The following is a 22,729-nucleotide window of genomic DNA, read 5'->3' on the forward strand; positions in this document are numbered from 1 at the left end:
TAAATGCATCTGCGAAGATAGAACGTAATGTACAGTACTCCGATCACGGTTTAATATTGGCTAATATTTATGTATTGATAAATTGAGATACTTAATGAATTCCATTGCTCACTTTTTGGATTTAATTACTCCGTTGACGTAATGCATTTCATTTGCTTCTGATTTATATCATCCAAATCGATAACTCATTCTAATGACAGTGTGGTGGATATTGATATACATGATTAAATAATAGAGTACTTCGTTGGAACTAAACTCAAGTTAAATGGGAAAACTTACCAAAAGTCTTTAATATATGAAAGCATTTCAAATGTTAGTACAGGGGACGTCAGTGAAATTTAGACAATGCTTCAGCTGTTTTTTAGCTGGTCATCTCTTACAATCGAAACTGCATTAATATGCCTTCTGTTTATGTGAGTAGACCAACGGAAAAACAGCTGAAGCAAATTTATGTTTAAATTTGACTTATGACCCCTAATACCCCCCAAAAAAATGTTGGAATTTAAACTCATATGGGGTTTGGATCATTCGCCAACAATCTCTTGTGAAACAAGTCCGATAAGGTCAATATAATCTGAGATACAATTTCGTAGTTACCTAGGGATTTTCAGGCAATTTTGGAACTTTTAGGGAATGACAGGGAACTTTAGCAGAAATTATAAATGTCACGGTAAAACCAACCTGCAATCACAAATGGTTGTTCAGTACTGAGTTCTGAATTGCCGGTATAATTTTTGGTGGATTTATATCATTTGTCGACAGTTCTAAATGGATTCCACGATGATAGAATGAACGTACACTGATCATGGTTTATATCGGCTCGTATTTATGTATTGAAATCTTAGACTAATCATACATAGACTGGTATTTCGTACGATGAAATGTGGTCCCGACACCAGTTTGTATGAGATACACATTTCGTACAATTTTACGTAGAGTTTTCACTAACTCATGTAGGCGTTGAAAATTTTGATCATTCTGGTAGGTACATTTAAATTGTTTGCGCTAATTTGCCCACCAATTTAGTAGGTAAAACCAGGGCTCTAAACTTTGGGGAGGTCACGCAGATACAGATATGCTCAAAACAAACGAGCCATTGAAAACGTGTTTTGGTCTTATTTTTCATGACAAAATTTTTGAAACTGTCAAATGAAGATTTGAACTTTTTCTATTCAAAATCGCGACTGCTGCATCTGTCAACGAAAACTAGGACCAAAACACGTTTTCAATGCCTCGTTTGTTTTGAGCAATACGCGGGTGACACACCACATAAAATTAAAATAAAATGGCGGATTTCATACAAAAAATCACCTCCTGTGACGATTCTCGTCGCCGTGACGATGTGGTGAATTTTATATATGTAAAATCTTCAGAAGTGGTGTGTTCCAGCGTATCTAATCAAACGGCGATCTGCATGACCTCCCCAAAGTTTGCAGCCTTGGGAAAACTCCCACTATCAAATATTACGTATTTCATGTCGGGACCACAAATTTTACGTAATTATGTTCGTAATTTCCTGTCTAGGTATGATTAGTCTAAGATTGAAAACTTTAGAAAAGAGAATCAATTCCACTGCACGAGTTTTCGGATTTAATTATTTCGTTCACGTAAACTAATTTCATTAAACGAGGAAAAATTATGGTAAAACAATTGAAGTAAAAGATTTTGCACCAATGTGTTAAAGACGCTTTGATCAAAAGAAGTAATAGATTCGATAAAATCATGACGTTGATATGTTTACCGTCTTTGAAAGGTTAACATCTTTGAGTAGTATGCACCAAATTTCTGCAAAACTTTCAGCATTTCTTGCCTGGTAACTAAATTTATTTATTTATTTTTCAGACGATGCCACACCTTCCCGAAGCATTGGAGAACCGCTTCGATCTGTACCTAAATATTCTACCCATTGTCGATTGGATCGGTCAGTTGGCGTGTTTCGTTGTGGGTCTATGCCAGTTAACAATAGCCATAGTGAAAGTATCGATGAGCTTATCAAAATCGATCCAATCGAATAACAAAATGCAGCAAAAATATCCAAATATCCAAAAATATCTGGGCAAGAGCGATGCAAAAGTGTATGAAATGACCGAAACGTATATCATCGAGAATGACGGTCTGTGCGACATTAATTTGGACGAAGAAAAAAATTATATGTTGGAAGAGGAGCCCGCATTGTCCGAAGACGAAGACATCGATAGTGACACAAAGAGTTTGTCCTACGAGGAAGACGAAACGGATGGATCGTTAAAACTGGTTAGTATAATGGACTTTTGTTTAGCGATTATTGATTTACGATTTAGTATTGACTATAAATACGACGATGGCTTAAGATTGTTGATTTGGATGAGAATTATTTTTTTTTTATCGTATCTGTTTATCGAAAAGAACTCGTTTACGTGTTGTCTTGAATATTCGTTTTCTAAATGTTACTAGTCCAATAATTTATTGTGCGCTGCGTGATGATGATGCGACTCTTTTTCGTGGGTCCGAATTATGGGTTGTTGTTGGCTTAAATTTTTTTTTCCTGAGTGGTAGCAACAACCATTTGTTATCAACACAATAGATCAGTCACCACAGTGCGACTGAATGGAGTTTTAATGTTTGAATGCATTTTGGATATTATTAGCTTGAGTCCTGAACAATGAATTTTGATTTTCAGTAGCACCACTAGGAGTCAGTGCACCCAAGGCTGAAGAACTATTAAGGTTGGAATCGGCCGAGATTTTAATTATAATAGGAATGTTACAAAAAAATGGGTGTGATGGGAAGCTGGTAACGATTTTCGGAAGCTCGTATCACTGCAAATTCTTCATGGGTGGTACATACAGTAAGTCATACTGATAGAGGTACATGTCTGCCAGTCACAACAAGAATTTTTTGAAAACAATCTGTACGAGCGCTGACAACGGTTCAAAGATGATAACCTTTTGTATTTTAATGCAAAGTACTGGTGAATCGGACTATCTTTGAACAGTTGTGCGCGCGTGACTAGCAGCAGACACATCCTTCTATCAATATAAGTAATTACCAAATGTACCACCCATGAATTTGCAAGGAGACAGTCTTCCGAAAATAGCCATTTTTAAACTATGACGAGTGTCCACCAGCTTCCCTTGCACCCATAGGACTAATATTGTGTACCATTGCTATTAGAATTATAGCCCCAATCAATTTTCAAGAACTATTCCATGGCCTAGGTGCCCTAGCTCCTAGTGCACCGAATGGTGCGGATGCAAATACATTTTTTTAGAACCTTGTTCAGGCCTACGACCTGATTAATATTATCCACAAATATCAAGAAAGGGTGTAATAACGATGCTCATATCAGTTGGATTAAAATGAAACGAATCCTGTTATAGTAGGAAGGAGATAGGAAATATGTGGACACACAGGAAGGGTGGTCAGGAAAAATACATGGACGTAATAATTCCCAATGAAACGATCACTATGCCGGGTACCGTTCATTCGGCACAGTAATTTTCACAAAATTTTTATCTATCGATTTGTCTCAGATCGGTCAGCGGGTGTTTGCAAAAAAACAATTCTATCTTTCTTGAGTGAACATTAAAACGTAAATCGTGGACTTTCCAAGAATTTATCAAATTTTTTTGTTTACCATAAAAAAAAACGAAAATCTCTTACGCATGTGAGACGATTAAAATGTTTTCGCCAAAGCCAAAAAAAAGGTCGCGTGTTCGGAATTAATTCAAATTGACGTCACGATAAGCATTATAGAATGACCGTAGAATCAAATAAAGTTCGTTGGACTAAATTAAAAATGAAATTGCAGATAAACGAAAACGATGCATTCGACAATCATCTGTCCAGCCATACAACACCGGAACTGCTGCGACGAGATAGTTGCCAACTGGGCGTTACATCGTCGTCGATCGATGATATAAATAACGAACGTTTCTGTGAACTGCACATTGACGAAGAGGATCTGTGCAAATCGATCAACGGTTTGGATGCCCTTGATAATTTGGTGTAACCGTTTTGATTTGGTTGATAGGCGGAATAATGACGAGTCAAAGTGTATAAAGGATTTTGTTAAGCTTTAAAAAAAAACATTTTTTTTAGGTAAATTAAGTGGTTTAAAAGAGGATAAAATGTGTCTTGATAATGTGTTTGTTTGTATGGAATGATGGCGTAGTTGGTAAGGATTATATTTTATTTTTATAACCTTGAACGATGGGAACGTGCAGCTGATTGTGTGTTTTTTATTGAATATATTGAGCAGCTGATTTAAATCGAAATATTTTCTTCGACTGAGCTCTTTAAAGTATTAAAAATGTCGAAGAACTCGAATACTTGTTCAGAGTTAAACCTTTCACAGACGGCAAGCATGAAACCACCTTCACGTATATTCAATGTATATAAACACCGAAAGCAGTGTCATATTTAGCTTCTTTAATGCCAAGCACAATTTTTTATTTTGCGCCACTGGCGAGGTTGGTCTATACCACTAGCTCAAGGCTACTTCCGCCTCAAAATATGCAAATACTCTAGGAGGAAAGTCAGGTGCTTAACTGATATATCTCGCCTAAATGTAGGCTAGACATGTGCACACGACAGACTTGCGCTGCACACGAAATTACCCGAAACTTGGTTTCCGTGTGTTTTTGCGGATACCTTCAGGGTTTATGTACTTTGGTATATGTTGTAGCATCATCGTATACACCTGTTGAAAATAATAGGACCAAACAACAGACTTGATATTATCCTACTCAGTGATATGTTTGCCGTCAGTAAAAGGTTTAAAAAAATAAAATTGAAAACAGAGTGAACATCCGCTGAAAAAATCTGATTTACCATGAAACTGGCACCCGGCTGTCTATCAATAAATTGTGAATTTTTATCATCACAACGATTTGCTTGAATAAAAAAAATGCAAATTTGACATCCTATTGGCCAGTGCTTTTTTCATGTCGATTTCTTCTCGATTTTAAGATATTTTTAGCGGAAATTTTATTCTTTGTTTGATTTGAAAAAAAAAAATGTTTTAGGCAACAGCCGCACAATAATCAGCTCTCATGTTCTTTATCGACGACAAAACTGGTTTCGATTAACTTATTTTTAGTATCACATTTTATGCGCGAAGCATAAATGAATTTTGCTTATCATATTTCCCGTAAGTTATTAACTTTATTGGCTTCTAAAACACTAAGGAAACTCTCGACGATATTTATATTTAAGAAAAAAAAAAAAAACAATTCAACACCAGAATATAGTGATCTGATCAGTAAATCTCATGTTCATTTCAGTAATTCGGTTGTAGATGTTACGTAATCACATGGAGGCATCACTGTTTAGCGTTTAAAACTTTTATGATACGAAAGAATTTCAAAAGACCCGCACTGCGACTTATTTATTTGATTTGTGGTTTTAGATTTAGTTTAGGAAATGAAGCGAAATTAAATTTTGTCAACTCCCTGCCTATTTTACCAGAATTTATTTTGTTTGTCCTTTGTTGTTGAAAGTATTATTCAAAATTTTATTAAGACAGCTGGCTAATTCGATACAAATTTACATAAACATGGAACCTGTTGATGTTCTTAAAATTATAATTTACTCATCGAATCGATTACCACACCATTTTCACCCCATTCTCACTTATATGTCTCTATTAAACGCATCCGTGACATGAGTCATTAGAATGCGTTAAATAGAGACTTAAGTAAGATGTGTAAATGTTGTGTAATTGCCGTGTTAAAAGCCAAAACACCGTATCGAATTTGTGCCTTTGTTTCTAAAGAGCTTTCGAGAACTTTAAGCTTCTTTTGCATTCCAGAAATATTCCATTTTTCCGACGGTAACTAAATGGAATACAAAACTAAGGTCAAAGCTTTTAAAAGCTCAGCAGACGAACAATGCGATATGATGTTTTTGCTTAACATTGCAGTGTAGTAATTTCTTTCAATGGGTTGAAATCACTAGAGTAGATGTGACATGAACAAAATTTTCCCTCGAAATTTTCTTTTTATTTAAAAAGTCATTTTAGTATTTAAGAGTTAGGATGTGAGCATAACATTGTTTCGTGCAGAGAGAGGTTCATTCTTAATTATTATTTTAGAAAGTAGAATATAGATTTTCGTACATTAAAGTTATGTTTGTATACAAAAAGGTTGTTGTTATGGGGAACGAAATGACCACATTGTGATATTAATTTTTCATAAAATAAATTAATTATTTTTTGTTTGACATGTCTAGATTTAAGTGTCCATTTTTATGAAATAAAAACTTTTCAATTTCTTAAGTTCGGTTTGGTTTTCATTAATGGATGCAGACACAATTATTGACCCAGTGCCCCGCGTGCTTTTGAGTCCTTCATAGGGCCATGGATTTTCATCGATGATAAAATGTGAACATGAATGTGAGCGACAAAAAATGTTCTACGATTTTCATGAAAAGTTCATATTGGGGCATGCCAAACAAAATTAAAACTGGAAAATGGTGTGATGAACCCACGACACGAAAAGGGTGTCATTCGATGCCCATAGATCCCAATGAACGGAAAATCCACTGCCATACAAAATTCACTCATAATTTTGAGCTGCCAGACAAATAGAAAAGTCCAACATGGTCATTTTTTGTCGTGATGACCTCACGACTCGAAAAGTGTCATTCGATGCCCAAAACACATCAAATTGATGTTGGAAGTTTTCCGCAGCACTCATTTCACCAACATAATCACTACTTCATTTCTAATCTGAAGAGTTTCCAAAAATAAAAAATCTTTTACTTCAATGGCTTTGAATTGTATTCTGTTATAAAAGACGGCATTAACCAGAGGTGATCGCTTATAGTCAACACTGCAGTTAACAGATGACATTGTGTTTATCATCATTCTTCCGAGGGGTTTTTCCTCTGGAGTTTGGCAAATTGACTGTTGGGGTGAATCTCTCACATGTTTTGATTTACAAAGTTCTGTACAATTTCTACAATAACAATTTCCATAACATTATGAAACAGGTTGGTAGCTAGATAGGGCAGTTGCACTCCTACAAACTATTGCTAGCTATTTGCGAGATGTTATCGTAATGAATTATCAGTCAAAAAACCCTTAAAGGGTAAATGTGACGCAAGTCCTTTATCTTACTTACAAAATAACTGATATCGCTGAGGGTGACGCATTGTGCGTCGTACGCAAAAATTTTATCTACAAATAATTGACTCAAAAAATTTGTGAAAGAAAGTTTTACAAAAAGAAATTTGCGTCACAAGTGGCAGATGATTCGGCTTTCTTCCGTGTAAATTCTTTCAGTACATTTTTTAACCATTTTTCTAACAATAGTTTCCTCAACATCTGCCACTTGTGACGCAAATTTCTTTTTGTAAAACTTTCTTTCACAAATTTTTTGAGTCAATTATTTGTAGATAAAATTTTTGCGTACGACGCACAATGCGTCACCCTCAGCGATATCAGTTATTTTGTAAGCAAGATAAAGGACTTGCGTCACATTTACCCTTTAAGGGTTTTTTGACTGATATCAGTACTTTTGTAAGTTTTAAGGATAAAGTGCCAGTTATATCATATCCAAAGTTTTTTTTTAGAGACGAAGAAAGCAATTTTATATGTCCCGTAACACAAAAGATAATACCAAAACCACATTTGAAACAGGAAAATCCAACTACCCGACAATTTTCATATTTGCCACCGTTTTCTGCTTCTAAAACACTGAGACTTTGTCGAAGACACCAACCTTAAAATTGAAACAATTTTCAAATTTTGGTCATTTCGCCCGTATTCTACTCCCAAAATTCTGAGACTTTGCCGAAGACACCAATATTCCATCTGCCATACATTTCGAAAAAAGTCCAAAAACATAAAATTGAAACACTTTTCCAGTCTTGGTCATTTCGCCCGTATTCTACTCCCAAAACTCTGAGACTTTGCCGAGGACACCAATTATCCATCTGCCGCGCCAACAGAGATAGCTCTAAAAACCTAATTGAAACAGAAAATTCCAACTTCGCGACATTTTTCTCCAATACTGCCCTATTCTACTCCCAAAACTCTAAGACTTTGCAGAAGAAACCAACCTTCCATCTGCCACAGTTCCCGAGATAAGTATAAAAACTGATAGTGACCAAATTTTTACATACTGCCCTATTCTACTCCCAAAACTCTAAGACTTTGCCGAAGAAACCAACCTTCCATCTGCCACAGTTCCCGAGATAAGTCTAAAAACTGATAGTGCCCAAATTTTTACAGTTTTTGTACATACTGCCCTATTCTACTCCCAAAACTCTAAGACTTTGCCGAAGAAACCAACCTTCCATCTGCCACAGTTCCCGAGATAAGTCTAAAAACTGATAGTGCCCAAATTTTTCCCGCCGCCCAACCATACCACGATTTTAGGAACCAACCTAGTGGAAGTTAATACTTAATGATCCACACAATTTCCAACAAGAAACACATCCCAAAACAACACACATGACCATCCATTTCATGTAACAAAATATACAACACACACACACACACATACAAATTGGCTTTTATATGGCATTTGTATGGAGACTTTGGGGAGCTCCAGCTCCCAAGATATGGGTTTTTTCCAACTTTTGAAAATTCCATTCTTATTTTTGGGCCATTATTAACCTATAACCAAAATTTCAGGAAAATCTATAGAAACGTTTAGGAGTTCCTGGATCCTGGAACTAACTAACTAACTAACTAACTAACGTAGGCGATTTTAATTATCTGAAAATTCGAAATTTTGCTTATTTTCATACAAAAATCAATATTTCGAAGTTCAATATCTCGGCCGATTTTGAAGCTGTAGTAACGTGTGATAGCTCGTTGAACTCGTATTGATGCCCAGATTCCAAATATCTAGGTTTGGGGGTCGTTGGAGTTAAGAGGCAGAAGTAAAAAAGTTGCTGTAAATATGCTCCGCCGTCCTCAAAAAAATTTTGGTAAAACATTTTTGGTAGTGGACTTGCGTCACGCCCGCTAACTAACGTGCGGGCATGATTTGCAACAATTACAAACACTATTTTCTTCCAATGGATGGAAGCAACCCACTCCAATAACAGGCACAAGAACAGATTTTTTTAACGGTCATTTGGCCTATTATTTTGTAAGGAGCGTCCGTAACGCAGTGGCCTATAAAAAACTGAATTTATAAAAACTGCCTGCTCTTGGAGTGCGTTGATGGAAAGTACTACGTATGGCCAATTGACAAAATTTATTCTGGCCGGAGCAAATACGGATCTCAATTGTTGTCGCTCCCAACGTACTCATTTATAATCAGCGTAATTTTAAATTTTCACAACAAATAAGCCACGTTCGACGCAAAAATAAGCGAGATCCGTATTTTCCAAAAATAGGCCATGTGCTGGCGATATCGAGCGAAATAGCGAAGTCGAGGTGACTTTTCAATATTATCCCGAGTTTTGTAATGGATTTTACGTGCTGTGAGCTTCTAAGCCAATTCTATTGTTTTCCCTAGTAATGTAAGAAGCCACTTTCAACTTTCTTTTTTTCCGCAAGTCTTTGCGGTCAGAACTGTTCCACTCGGTTTATTGTGTGTTGGTCCTTACGAGAAAACCCATCGAGCGAGAACCATAATTAACACTCAATTTCGTTCATCCGTTGAATTAAATTTATTTTTTCAGATTTCTCTTCGACTTCTTGAACAATTCGATTGCATTTTGCTTATTCTTATCCATTTCTACAATAGTACTTTCCCGTTGTGGAATAACATCATCTCCCTCACCAGGTAATTTAACGACAAGCGTTTGCTGCTCTTCTGATGTCGTTTTACTTTTCGCGGACTTCTTCTTCACCGGTTTATCCTCCGACTTCGCCTTTTGTGCCCTTTTACGTGGTTTTTTCTCCTTGGCAGGTTTTTCCACATTATCTTCCGCATTGAGTTTGTTCGACATGACATCGATTGCCCGACGCACTCGCTTACTGACATCTATCGATCCCTCGCCAGTCGTTTGGCCGGTAGTTTTGAAGTAATTCTTGATTGATTGCTGTGACTTCTTTTCGTTTAATTTCTTCAAAACTGGCAGCAAGATGTCATCGGTCTTCGAGTAAGTCCATCCGAAAGTGGTCTTGGCCAATTCTCGTATTGATTCGGCATCCGGTTGGCCCCAAGTAAATTTCTCATCACTTTCGTCGACAATCGGTTTGAGTAGTGCTTCGACCACCCGACGATTGGGAAAGTCGTCTGAAATCGTGATATTTTTCAGTTTACTTCGCAGAGATTTTCTGGTGAAATTGGTCTTGTCATTCCGAAACCAATCTTTGAATTTGCTCAGACCGGCAAGCAAAGACACTTCCTCGGATGCATCGTCACTTTCCACTTTCGAAGAAAATTCTGATAAAATTTCCATCGCAGTGACAGCACCGATTCCCTGAATGCCATTGGTATAATCGTTTCCAACCAAAATGGACAATTGAATCATCTTGTGCCGATCCAAGGTGTACAACTTGTTGATATTGTCCGCTCGGAATTCCAGGACGTGTTTCTGCTGATTGAAGAAATGTTTGTACACCGTTTGACCACCAAACAACCAGATATCGCTGTCGTCTGTGATTGTGCCGTCGGTCAATTCGATTTGATTCAGAAAAGCGCACTGACTTTCGGCTTCCATCGGTGCATCAATGTAGGGAACACCGAACAATTTCAACAAGTTTTTACAGTCACTGCTCATACGCTCTGTGATGTTCATTCCGAAACGGTCCTGTTTGTTCCGCTCCAATTCCAGATCCCTTTTTTCCACTCGAACATCCGCTGCCATTGCAGCCAATTCATCTGTCGTTTTGTTCTCTCTGAGAATATTTGCCGCCAATTCGAGCGGTTCCACGTCGGAACTGGTGCCTGGGAAAAGAGTTCTTGCTATTTTTGGTGATATTTCCTCTTCGAGGTCGTCAGTAGCATTCTTACGCTTCTGACGCGGCGATGGAGTCTTTTTGCGGAAGAATGGCGACACAACTTTCGGTGGTGGTTCATCTTTTCCGGTGGATTTTGTTGGCGTTATAAAGACGCCCAATGCAGGTACTGTTTTGTTTAGTTGACTATGAGGTGCGTCTGTGGACTTTGTTGGAGTTGATAATTCCATTTCCTTGATCGATTCGATTCCTTTTTCTAGTATGTCGGTCATTTCGGTGTTCAATTGGTTGAGAATTGAGTCGAGACCCGAATTCTTTTCTGATGGTTTTGCCAGTGTCGAACTGTGATTCGCTGCATTTTCATTTGCATCATTGGGATTGTCTATCGAAGGCAAAGAATCCAAATTTATTGTTGCAATGTCCGATATTTCAGCGCTGAGATTGTCTATAATTGTTGCTAGAACAACCGGTGGCTTAACAGCAGAAACATTTTCGTTGTAACTTTTCGCCACGATTTCAGTCTCATCATCAGAGTCAATCGTTATAGCTTCGAATTTTCTTTCCTCCTTAACTTCTGAATCTACTCCTTCCGCTTCGATTTTTGTTTCCTCCTCAATGGCCGTATCTTTATTGAAAATGTCGGCGAATATGTCGTCCTCCAACACTTCAGCCTTTTGAATTTTAATCTCTAAACCATTTCGCAGATCTTCATGCCGAAAGTCCTTGGACAGATCTGCATCGGGTTCTTTGTTCATTTCCAACGTATGAACCTCGCGCAGTGGGATATTCATATCCGCTTCTAATTCCGGCACTTCGATAAAGTCAGAATCCGCATCACTTGACACCTCCGACTGTGAATCATCGATTTCTAAGGTTATCGTGGGCTCACCTTCCGATTTCGTATCTCCCTTTAAGATGTATGTGTCGTTGTGTCGAAATGTTGACTCAGCTCCATCAATATCTTCATCGGACATAACCAACTCATGGACTTCTTCTGCGTTAAAGCCGCCGTATTCGATCAGATAATCCTTAGCGGAGTCTTTCACCGCATTCTTGAGAAACTTCTTTTGGTCCGGTCGAAGCTTCACCTCCTTTGCCTGATCTTCAATTGGAATCGTATCCAATAATGATAATTGAATTGCGGCTTGCAAATCCTCGTCCTCATCCTCTTCTAGCGTCTCCGTCTTCTCCTCCTTCGGCGCTGCTTTTTTAACTATTTCTTCCTCTTCCCTTCGTTTCTCTTCCTTCATCGCATCCTGCAAACTTTTGACGTGCAGGAACAATGCATTCTCGTTTGAAGCGATGGCCTTAGCTGCACTGCTCGAAGCCGCATTCAATATACCTTCATCCGTTAACATTGCTTCCATTTCAGCCAGCGACAAACATTTTCCTCCCATTTCCTTCTCGGCAGATTCCAGACTCATTTGCACCTGTCGCCGTTTCAACAATCGTTTCATTTGAAATTCACTGAAATCATCACTTTGTGCCGGCAACTCGTGCAGTCTACCCCACGACGATTCCTTACGCTTCTCCTTTAAATCGGTCAGGATTTCATGTCTCACGTCGGGTGGCAGGTCGAGGAACCGCTTGCTCGTTACATCAATGGAATTCAAATTGATGTTGTAGTAGTGTCGTGACGATTTTTCATCGAATGAACTGTCCGATGACTGGGCGATGGCTTCACCAACGGATTCTTCGGGAATGGGAGGAAGTTTGTAAATATCTTCCTTTTCATTGTCGGACGGTTTAACTCTCTTTTTCGGCGAAGTCAGTTGACTCGCTAATTCAGTTCCTAGCGCCTCTTGAATGGCCTTTTCTTTAGCTAATGATGAGAGCAGAAGGCCTTGTAGTCGGTCTGCCTCGGAATGTAGTTTCGCTTTGTTAAGATTACGTTTGCGCTGCAAAGAGAACCATAAATCTCAGCCACAATTGACCGGACGCAATTTTTCGTTCTTACTATTGTTTCCTGCTTCAAGTCCGGGACGCCGCCATCAAAAACGAAAATCGGTTTTATTTTGTAGAACAACAGCTTACATAGACGATGGAACAGACCCAATATATGGGCGTACGGTATCGTTCCACCTTTCGAGTCTTGGAATCCCTTCACAACCTGATGCAACCATATCGAGGTGTCTAAACAAACCGAAATGCCAATTACAGTTATCACAACATTGCGAAATTGATGACTGACGTACCTATGGCCAAGATTTTATTCTCCAATGTCTCCAGTGGGACGGGTTTTCCAGCTTGATCGATTAGTTTCCAAAGGCCGGTAACTCCCATTGTGAGCGTAAATTGCGAACGTTAGAGTGTAACCGTTTTTATCGCGAAATTTTTGCCATTTAGATACTACACACCGTACCAGCTGTGTTTTGTTTCCGTTGTTTCATATTTATGTTTTTGTTCTTCTTTTTAGCCTCAGCTGATCGACATCGGTGAGAGCCAAATTCACTGAAAGCCTGCACACATGACAGTCATGTTGTTTTGAGGAAATAAATTTGCTTGCATATTCCTGGGTAGCTCAAGCGTTAGATTGATGACTGCCAATCGGTTCCTTATCATTAATTATTCTTTTTATTCTATTAGTAACATCCAGAGAATGACTCTAATGACTCTTGCCAAAGTCTCACATCTACATTGAAATATCGAAAATAAGTTCAAATGAAAAGAAACTTTCATTAGAAAACGTGGGGCACAATAGGGAATAGGCCCATTGATGGCTTAGGTGCCAAGGAAAGATTGCCTTGAAAAATAAAAAGTATTTCCTCAGAATAATGTAAAGGAGTCGATTGACAAGTACCCAAAAGTTAAATGTCATCCCATTGCCGACGGTTAAGTGTGCTATTAACAATAGACAATTTGATAAATCTATTTCCCACTTAAAAAAAGTCGACTCTCTACCCTATCGGTTTTAGGATTATTTTAACGGATATTGGATAAAATCGCGAATCCTTCGGTCAATCGCCTAGTAATTCCATTTGGAATCGGAATTGTGAAAATCGTGTTATCGATGCTTCATTACGATTGCAACAAGGTATAACTCACCGCTCTCCGAAGTGCTGTTTTAATGGTAGAGCTGTTTGAAAACATGGTGACGCTCAGGTGGGATCATTTGCCCCCTAATTTTTGTCACTTATCTCGGGTAATAAGTGGACGACTTCTTTCATATATAAGGGGATTGTAGTGCTATACTAAGCGAAAAACACAACCGTTGGACAGACCGGCAATTTAACTCTAAAGTCTAAATTAGAGTTTTTACCGATGAATGTACCAATGTGACTATCTTTGTCTATGGTACCTGGCTGTACGTTACATTTTTAACGTTGCTGTTCTTACACAACGGACCATCAAAGTACCAAATGAGTCATCGTAATGTGTTGTAGTAGCTCGTGGACATGTAATTTGAAATGAAAAATTGGTGCACGGGTGGGAGACGAACGCAGAATCTTCACCTTACCATGGTGATGCTTTTACCACTTGAGCTACCGGGCACACTTTTCATTTCAATCTTTGTAGTTTCATATTGTCAATGGTATAGTGACGTATTTCAAAACGGTCATTTGATAGTCCAATAGTCGAACTTTTATTCACAATCTTTGTCTATGGTACCTGGCTGTACGTTACATTTTTAACGTTGCTGTTCTTTTTTCAATGGCAAAAATGACGAAGAGCTACACAGGACGCAATGTTTGAGCTACACAGAATCTTCAATCACCACGAAATTGCTAATTATAATGTGGTAACCGGCGAAGATTGCAAATTCACTTTATGTCTCTCAAAAAAGTGTTTTTGTCGCCTTCTGGTGGCAAGTAAAAAACTTTTATATGCTTCCTACTGCGGGACGAAAGAAAAAAATGTAAACCCACGGGCCGAAAGTGACAGATATGTAAGCCCACGCGGCGAAAGCTCCGATTTCGCCCCTTCGGCTTACATTTTTCTGTCACTTTCGGCCCTTGGGCTTACATTTTTCAACTTTCGTCCCCAGTAGGCAGCATATAAAACTTAATACGTAACTCTTTCGGCCTCCTCAATCGATACGTAAATAACTATTATTCCGATAGACTATGTGTTGACGTTCATTGATATAAACCACCCAGGTATGGTCTAATGTCACCTTGGAGGATTTTGAAAACGGATTCTAACGCACCCATTTTCATATTGATAAAAGAAATGAGTGCAAGATAAATCGACAGATTTTGAAGAATCGGCCATACCTGGTACATACGTATATGTACATTAATTGGTTTTTACGACAGATATTGATAATATTTCTAACGACTGGACTGACAGTCATTTCTCTGTAATAATTTTACCGGCTTTCACTTACTTACGGCTTTGGCAATAAATTTTTGACATATTAGATTAATCTGACATTTGACTCATTCACCACCTTCGGAGAATTCAAAACATCACAACACAAATTGGATTATTTTCTCGATTTTCAATGAAAAACGAGTTTTTCCTGCGGATAAAATGACCGACCTCAAATCGCCCACAGAAGAACAAATCGACGAGTACCAGCCAGCATGTTCCCGTGAAAGTATGCTGATAACAACCGATTCGTTTGAGGAATTTTCGCGAGAAATGAGTGCTAGTTTGAAGGGGCTCGAGAACAATGGACAAAATGCCAGTAACATCGTCGATATTCAAAGTGAAAATAAGGCGGGCGTACCAGCCAGTAGTGTTGATGCCGACGACGGTGAAGTGGCACAGCTTAGCAATTCGAAAGCCTCGTCGACCTTGAGCCTAGTACCGAATGAACCGAATGGCGGTTCCAGTGACTGTGATGATTATTTACATGACACCAATTGGTTGAACAAACAGGAACATGTCTTTATACTGAGCATGGCTGGAAAACCAATTTATTCACTCCATGGCAATGAGGACAAATTGGCAACGCTATTTGGAGTGATGCAGGCGTTAGTCAGCGTTGTTCAATCGAACAACGACACCATAATGTCGATACAAGCTCGAGGTATTCGGTTTGTGTTTCTAGTCAAATCGCAGCTGATTCTGGTCGCAGTTTCGAGGAAAACGAAAAGCGTACAACAGATTCAGATGCAGTTAACGTAAGGCCATTAAACATTCTAACCGAATCGATCCGATATACAGATAAGAAATTCAATTATTTGATTTTACGTTTATTTGCAGAGATGTTTACAATCAAATACTGTCGACACTGACGTTATCACACATGAACCGCATATTCGAACAACGAAAAAATTTCGATCTTCGTAGATTGTTGGGCGGCAGCGAGAGATTAATCGATAATTTATTGGAGTGCGGTAAAAGTAACAAGAAAAGTAACGTCATTCATTGCCACCCGAGCTCAATCGATATGCTGATAAGAAATATTTGTTTGCTTTTCGTTTCAGTATCAAATAATCCGTTCATATTCCTGACGCATTCGGTTCGCATATTACCATTAAGTTCGGCTGTGCGTGAGACCATCACTAGTGCCATTCAAAGCAACTGTTCCAAAATTAAGAATTTAGTATTCGCCGTATTAATAGCAAATAACAAATTGATATCGTTAGTTAGAATGAAGAAATATTTTATTCATCCGGCGGATTTGAGGTGAGGACATTTTTCGATTTTGATTTTATTCACAGAAAAAAAAAACTTGGCACAAAGTATTACCGAACTCTCGCAGTTTAGTCGAGCATTCGAGCCAGAACGATTATAGGCTAGGCAACACATGCTTTTTTGCACCAATGGTGGCATATTCAGTGGTGTAGGTTTTGGTGACCCGAGCACGAAGCACGCATCCATTGACGTCTGTGGTTCCACTGCAACCGCTTCACACATTTTTTTTAAAACAAAATAACGGGAGAGTCATTGATGCAGCATAGATACCTGCCGCGAGTTCAAATAACCAGTCGATGGGTCTCCAGTACCTATCGATATTAGTACACTATCGAATGTAGACACAAATTACTCAGACATCCTTGATACCTGCAGCTCCGATGACTGTTACGTTCCTTCTTAAATTTTTTAGTGATGCGGCTGCAGTGGAACCACAGATGTCATTGGAACCAACGGATAAATGTTTTGTATTTAGAGCACCGAGACCTATCCAACGCACTATGCAATAATTTGTGCACCTTCCAAAAGCAGTATTACCAAGTGTTACGGGATTGAATTGCACGAGACTAGATAAATCATTCGGTCCTGAGTCTTAGCTTTATATCGCCTATTATCATTGACAGCCTCCATAAAGCTTGGTTAAATATAAGACCTGAATTTACTTGAAAACCTGATCTGACCTGAAACTGATTTGATAAATTTTGATCTGACCTGAAATAGAAGCATTAGGTCTCATGTCAACCAGTAGCCTAGCCTAATTTGACAGGTTTCAAAAATTCAGGTTCAGGTTAGGTCAGGTTTCAGGACATACAATATATGTACAATATTCCAAATCTTACTTAAATTCGGGCTTCAATGAACGAAATCTCTAATTTCAACAAAATACTCTTTAATCCATAAACTACCACTGAAGAACGGAAGGAGAGTGGGTTATGACAAATGATTTTATTTTTATCCAAAAAAATTTAGAACTTTTAGTGCCTACAAGCACACATGTTGGCTGTTTTTCGGGTAATTTTTCGAAAATTTTCAAGAACTTCAGGTCAACGATTTAAATTCTTGAAATTCTCGAAATTCTAAATTCAAGAAAATTCAAAATGTAATTTCATGAAATTAGGTCCTGCAAGTTCCGATGCATTGACGTACATGTCAAAGTTAGTTTTTTTAGGCCGATTCTTCATTTTTACTTTTCACTTTTGCTTTTGGAGCCCAGGCTCAATTATTTTGTTTGCTTTGCTGCATATTTTGGGGATTTCTTAGCAGCTTTCCGCGATTTCCCCAAATTTTCAATCAGCACATGGCATTGTCTCAATGCAAACTATCCTACACTTGTTCATGGAAAGTTTTGCTGCTGTCTTGTGTTAGAGGCTAGCGGAAGAAACTGAAGATGGTCAGTCCACTCTGACCTATGACCGCCGCTAATTCTCGAGGTCGAAACAGCTTCTCTTCTTTTTTCTTTTTTGCCACATTACGTGATGTGCGGGAAGGGAAGAGCTATAGTCCTGCTTTTTAAATAAGCTTCAATAAGCTTGAACCAACAATTCCAGAAAGAAAAACCAACACTGAAAGAGACGTTCTGTCACTACGCACGCGTTTCCGCACCACCATTTCAAAGTCACTAAAATTCTCCAATTTTCTCTTCCAATTTCAGATTAATCTTCAACCTAATCAATAGTTCCGAAAGTTTCAAAACCGGTGAAATTTGGTCACCAATTTGCTTACCAAAATTCGATTCCAATGGCTACCTATACACGCACGTTTCCTACCTATCCGACGACTGTCAAGCATGTCTGGTTCTACTGACAGTCGATCGGGAAGCTTTCTTCCCGCTATCCGAGGCTAAAACCAAAATTACCGAAAAACTGCGCCGGTCACAGTGCTTAAAAGCGATCAACGATGCAATGCATAAAGGAATCAATTTGCGAACGATTGGCATACCGGAAATTCGACACTTTCTGTACAAATCAAAGTCGAATGCTCAGCTGCTGTGCTCGGAGGTGACTATGCCGTACGATACGGCTGAAGGTTTCGAACGACTGGAGTCGTTGTACTATGACATTCATAATCGCATTCACAGTAATAATCGACCGTTGAAATTAATTCTGGAGACGAGAGAAGAAGAAATCATGTTGGCATGGGTGAGTTTCGGATTCTTTAGATTTATCGACACATAGAGTGCTCGGAATAGGTGAGGTTGATCCGAAGCTGGACTCAGCATATTGGGACTGAGCTGATATGAAGCCTGAAGTTGGTCAATTCAAGTAACCCTATCATGTTTCTAAGAAACCTGACAGGGACAGCTGAACTCTGAGGTCATTTTAAGAAGCCTGAGCTGACTCCTGAAGAAATTCACATTTGCGGTCATGTTAACAAGCCTGACTTGACCACCTGAACCAATTCATGTTTGAGCTCATTTTAACAACCCAGATCTGTTCCGGGCCTTGATCGACAAACGATCGTCTTTGTCATTTAATTGAATTTTTTCCCATGTTGATTTATAGGTGACCAGTGGCTACGAATTGTATGCAACATTCGAACCGATGATCGATAACAATACGGTCATAGCGTTAGTCAATAAATTGCTCGGTTGGATCAAAAAAGAGGAGGAACTTTTGTTCATATTGAATGCGCCAACATTTTAAAAATGATTATTCGATTTCGGCACAGGCAATAAAGCAATACGTATTGATACAATCCTGACTGGCGCCGGACTGATGGCACAGAGAGTATTTTTCAAGTTTAAATTTTGTTTTTTCCCGTTGATTATAAAGACAAATTTTTATTTTTTATTATTTTAGAATAAAATTAATTTACAGTTGACCTCAAACCTGTTTCATATATTCGTGATGCCCGTCTTTTCGATCTGTTCCAGTAGCCCCTGCAGATTGGCATCGAACAGTTCGCATCTGATCGGCATTTCCAGCGAATAAAACGGATTTTTCAGCACATAATCCGCGTACAGCTCGTAGATCTTTCGCAGAAATACATCCATACCCGTTTGTGTTGTCTCTGCCACTGTCATGAATTTAACACCTTCAACAAATGGAGTCGGATCAGTCAATCAATTCAATGAATCGAAATTTTGCATCGAAGCTACCCACCCGTTAGCGTTTGAAAACAATGCAACTTAAATGTATCCGCCTCCAACACCTCGATACCCGAGCTCTTCGGCACCGGACTCAGTTGACTGGCAATGGCGAACAGCGGGTAGAACATACTGGCTAAGAAAATCTTTTCGTTGGTCGTCATTTTCGGTCGACTGAACTTTAGTGTTAGCGGAAAGTTTTGCTCGTTCTCGATCAGTTCTTTGACATCTTTGCCCTCATCTGTCGTCGAACCGTTTACTGGAATGCCGTTGATGGCTATCAGGACATGACCGACTGTGGAATTGAAGATGTACACGGTTGATGATTTGATTAGAATTTAAGGGGAACGGGCAATGAACTAACCGTTGATGCCGTCTTTTTGTCCGAATGCAACCGATACCCTCTTGGGATCGTAATCTAATGTTAAATCGATCGGGTAACTGAACACCCTTTCGTTTTCTACTTTTGGAATGTTGTGATCGTGATTGAATATGAGGCCGCCCGACTTACTTACGATGTAAACACCGTAAATTACCATTTTAACGATGGTTTCAGCTCTGCTTTAATTGCAAGGAAAAATCACTTCAATGCAAGAAAGTGACGAACGTAAACAAAAAAATATTTTTCAGAAAACTTTTTGTGACAGCTAGTGTCAAAACATTATCGACTGACAATGCTGACAATCGAAACACAGTGTGGGTAATACAGATAGTCGTTAAACATTTGGTGTCAATTTTCAAATTTATGCTAGAATGATTGTATGAAGGAAGTTTAGAGCTTTCATTAATAAAGAGGCATCGATTCTTTGCTGAAAAGCATACATTTGGCCGTCTTTTAATTACTGGATTTTAGTTTACTTTTGATGATATCTTTCCACCCGAAACCTTTTGCAAAAATATAGGACCGCAATACCGACCTTCAATGTGTTAGTTTTTAACTATGTAGTCGTCAACCAAAACTAATTTTTATTTAAATCACACAATCATGGTCGTTATTGCAGTCGTACATTTTTAATAAGGGATTCTGATGATAAGATATCATCAACAATGAAATACGAGACAAGAAAATGTGGGCTACAATTTTAGCCAAGCATCATGCCTCTTAAGCAAACTTGCAAGCATAGGGAGCGCTACTTTAAATATAAATAGGTCTGTTCCAAGGGCCAATACCATACGAATCGTCAAACTACTGTCAAATTTCATACATAGAGACCTCTGTAGCAACCTAACTACATTTATTAAGGTGGTTAAAATGCAACGTAGCCTTTGCATTTTACATGTAAAATTAGAAATTAGTCAACAGTGCACTTGTCTACAAACAAAGGATCAAGGTGGTATAGGTTTGTTCCAAGTAACTGTAAACACGAACTTATTTGACAACCCGAACAACGACAATTTCATCCATAGCAACGTCGCTTACGTGATATTTCATACAAATCGACTAACGTCGCCTACGCGATTTACACAGAGGTATTATTGAGGTTATGGTTATATGGATGAAATTTGACAATTCATATGGCCTTGGAACAAACCTATTTTGACAGCGTCCGAACGAAGTTTGTTTGCTTGAGAGGGTATTGATAGATGCATAACCTCATAAATATTTATATGAAATCATGTTATTGTTCGGCCAGTGAAAATTTGTGTTTATACAAACTTTTGGTACAAACCTATACTTCCAACTTGCTGCAGAAGTGAGACAACACAATTCACGCCGTAAGTGCGGTCGAAATAGGTTTGTTCCAAGTAACTGTAAACACGAACTTATTTGACAACCCGAACAACGACAATTTCATCCATAGCAACGTCGCTTACGTGATATTTCATACAAATCGAGCAACGTCGCCTACGCGATTTACACTGAGATATTATTAACGTTATGGTTATATGGATGAAATTTGACAATTCATATGGCCTTGGAACAAACCTATGTACTTTTCTGTTCACTTTTTCATCAAATCATTCACTTAAAATTCAAATTTTAGGCACACTTAAGAGTCAATTTGCCAAAACTTCAGGGGACCCTCCTGAGTCATTTGCAACAAAAAAATATCCTCGAAGTATGTTTTCACGCCAGAAATCATGAAAAAATGGTCTGCACTAGGGTGACCAAAATAGTTTTTGTTGCATATCACCGACAATACGTAACGCATTTATCTGAAATTATGGTCATTGGAAATTTTTCGTGTATGTTGTGCAGTGAGAGTGTTTAAAAAAAATTACAATAATAGACTTGGAAGATATGGGTGTCGTTGGGTAGGTAGTGACCTCTACTATCCATGACACAATGAACCTATCGCGGCACGACTTTCGTTGAGCTTCAATTTTAAAATTCGTATAATTCCGACTCATACAAAATTCTAAGATAAAACCGTGGTTTTTCATTGGGGCAACACCATCCTCTTTTTGTACTTCCGATTCCAGAATAGTATTTCAATTTTGAGACCATTCTATTGAAATTCATCTTTTATGGACATCGACAACAGTGATGACAACAGTGATAAGGTCTGGAACATTACCTTACAGTAAAATCTTTGCTCAAACTATTGAAGTAACAGATTTTGGAGCAGACGCTAAAAGCGACCTTCGGTACAAAATAATTGATAGATTTAATGATTATATGGCCGTAAGAGAGTTTTATACACTTCTTCCATAGAGGTAGACTACCCAGAGGAATTATGACCGAAATTCATTGAAAAATTATATCATACCACGGCAGAGTAAAAGTAAACCTGGCAGGAGCGGTTCATTATGGAAACGTCAAATGAAAGACCTAATCCTTTGTATGAAAATGAACTCAAATGAACACTGACATAAATTGAAAAATTTTATTCGCAAAAAACATAGGCCTACTAGATTATTCAGGTCCCTAGTCAAACAAGCGCTCCTGCCTGGGTTACTTTTACTCATACACACCACTAACACGAAAACGTCAACTTTGCTTTGCTTTTGACATTATGAGTCCCTTTACTTTTGACATTAAGAGTCCCTTGTACTGTCTGTACATGGAGCTGTCACACACATTCAAATATATGATTTTTAATTTTAATTTGTCAGTTTGTTCTATTGAGACGGCCCTTGACTTCTACAGAACTTAACTTTGCCTAAAACAATCTGGTGATCTATTCGTTCTCAGTGTTTCTTCTTCAGCGGCTCGATTAATTGAGAAACGCATTTTGTTCTGAAGTTCATTTTCAATATATGTTTCCAAC

General features: G+C 38.3%; 4 protein-coding genes across 5 annotated transcripts in view; 2 read left to right on the top strand and 2 right to left on the bottom strand.

Moving 5' to 3' along the window:
* LOC119078512 (scavenger receptor class B member 1) overlaps positions 1–6,256 on the top strand; it is a 50,525-nt gene extending 44,269 nt beyond the window's left edge. For both annotated transcript variants that reach the window (XM_037186073.1, XM_037186074.1), the window contains exons 10-11: positions 1,843–2,253; positions 3,791–6,256. In XM_037186073.1, the coding sequence (XP_037041968.1) occupies positions 1,843–2,253; positions 3,791–3,991 (612 nt within the window). In that variant the 3' untranslated portion in view covers positions 3,992–6,256. The remainder of the gene's footprint in view (positions 1–1,842; positions 2,254–3,790) is intronic.
* Positions 6,257–9,594: 3,338 nt separating this feature from the next.
* On the bottom strand, positions 9,595–13,257 carry LOC119078509 (DNA repair protein complementing XP-G cells homolog). Its single transcript, XM_037186070.1, has 3 exons — positions 13,042–13,257; positions 12,804–12,979; positions 9,595–12,744 (listed from the first exon to the last, which is right to left on the bottom strand). The coding sequence occupies exons 1-3, from the start codon at positions 13,127–13,129 to the stop codon at positions 9,610–9,612; spliced, it is 3,399 nt and encodes a 1,132-aa protein (XP_037041965.1). The 5' UTR covers positions 13,130–13,257; the 3' UTR covers positions 9,595–9,609.
* Positions 13,258–15,207: 1,950 nt separating this feature from the next.
* On the top strand, positions 15,208–19,252 carry LOC119078557 (vacuolar fusion protein MON1 homolog A). Its single transcript, XM_037186125.1, has 5 exons — positions 15,208–15,915; positions 15,998–16,149; positions 16,222–16,423; positions 18,084–18,570; positions 18,934–19,252. Exons 1-5 carry the CDS (start codon positions 15,320–15,322, stop codon positions 19,072–19,074), a joined length of 1,578 nt encoding a protein of 525 aa, XP_037042020.1. The 5' UTR covers positions 15,208–15,319; the 3' UTR covers positions 19,075–19,252.
* Positions 19,190–20,162, bottom strand: LOC119078558 (trafficking protein particle complex subunit 4). Its single transcript, XM_037186126.1, has 3 exons — positions 19,882–20,162; positions 19,534–19,812; positions 19,190–19,465 (listed from the first exon to the last, which is right to left on the bottom strand). Exons 1-3 carry the CDS (start codon positions 20,054–20,056, stop codon positions 19,266–19,268), a joined length of 654 nt encoding a protein of 217 aa, XP_037042021.1. The 5' UTR covers positions 20,057–20,162; the 3' UTR covers positions 19,190–19,265.
* Positions 20,163–22,729: the final 2,567 nt, after the last annotated feature.

Source organism: Bradysia coprophila, unplaced genomic scaffold, assembly GCF_014529535.1.
Source record: "Bradysia coprophila strain Holo2 unplaced genomic scaffold, BU_Bcop_v1 contig_297, whole genome shotgun sequence".
NCBI classification, from domain to species: domain Eukaryota; kingdom Metazoa; phylum Arthropoda; class Insecta; order Diptera; family Sciaridae; genus Bradysia; species Bradysia coprophila.

Coding starts and splice junctions, on each gene's coding strand:
- LOC119078509 (XM_037186070.1), bottom strand. CDS start 13,129: ATGGGAGTTACCGGCCTTTGGAAACTAATCGATCAAGCTGGAAAACCC. Junction 12,980..13,041: donor GAATAAAATCTTGGCCATAG/GTACGTCAGTCA, acceptor CGGTTTGTTTAG/ACACCTCGATATGGTTGCAT. Junction 12,745..12,803: donor ACTTGAAGCAGGAAACAATA/GTAAGAACGAAA, acceptor TTCTCTTTGCAG/CGCAAACGTAATCTTAACAA.
- LOC119078557 (XM_037186125.1), top strand. CDS start 15,320: ATGACCGACCTCAAATCGCCCACAGAAGAACAAATCGACGAGTACCAG. Junction 15,916..15,997: donor CAGATTCAGATGCAGTTAAC/GTAAGGCCATTA, acceptor GTTTATTTGCAG/AGATGTTTACAATCAAATAC. Junction 16,424..18,083: donor ATTCATCCGGCGGATTTGAG/GTGAGGACATTT, acceptor TTCCAATTTCAG/ATTAATCTTCAACCTAATCA.
- LOC119078558 (XM_037186126.1), bottom strand. CDS start 20,056: ATGGTAATTTACGGTGTTTACATCGTAAGTAAGTCGGGCGGCCTCATA. Junction 19,813..19,881: donor ACAAAAAGACGGCATCAACG/GTTAGTTCATTG, acceptor TCAATTCCACAG/TCGGTCATGTCCTGATAGCC. Junction 19,466..19,533: donor TTGTTTTCAAACGCTAACGG/GTGGGTAGCTTC, acceptor CATTTGTTGAAG/GTGTTAAATTCATGACAGTG.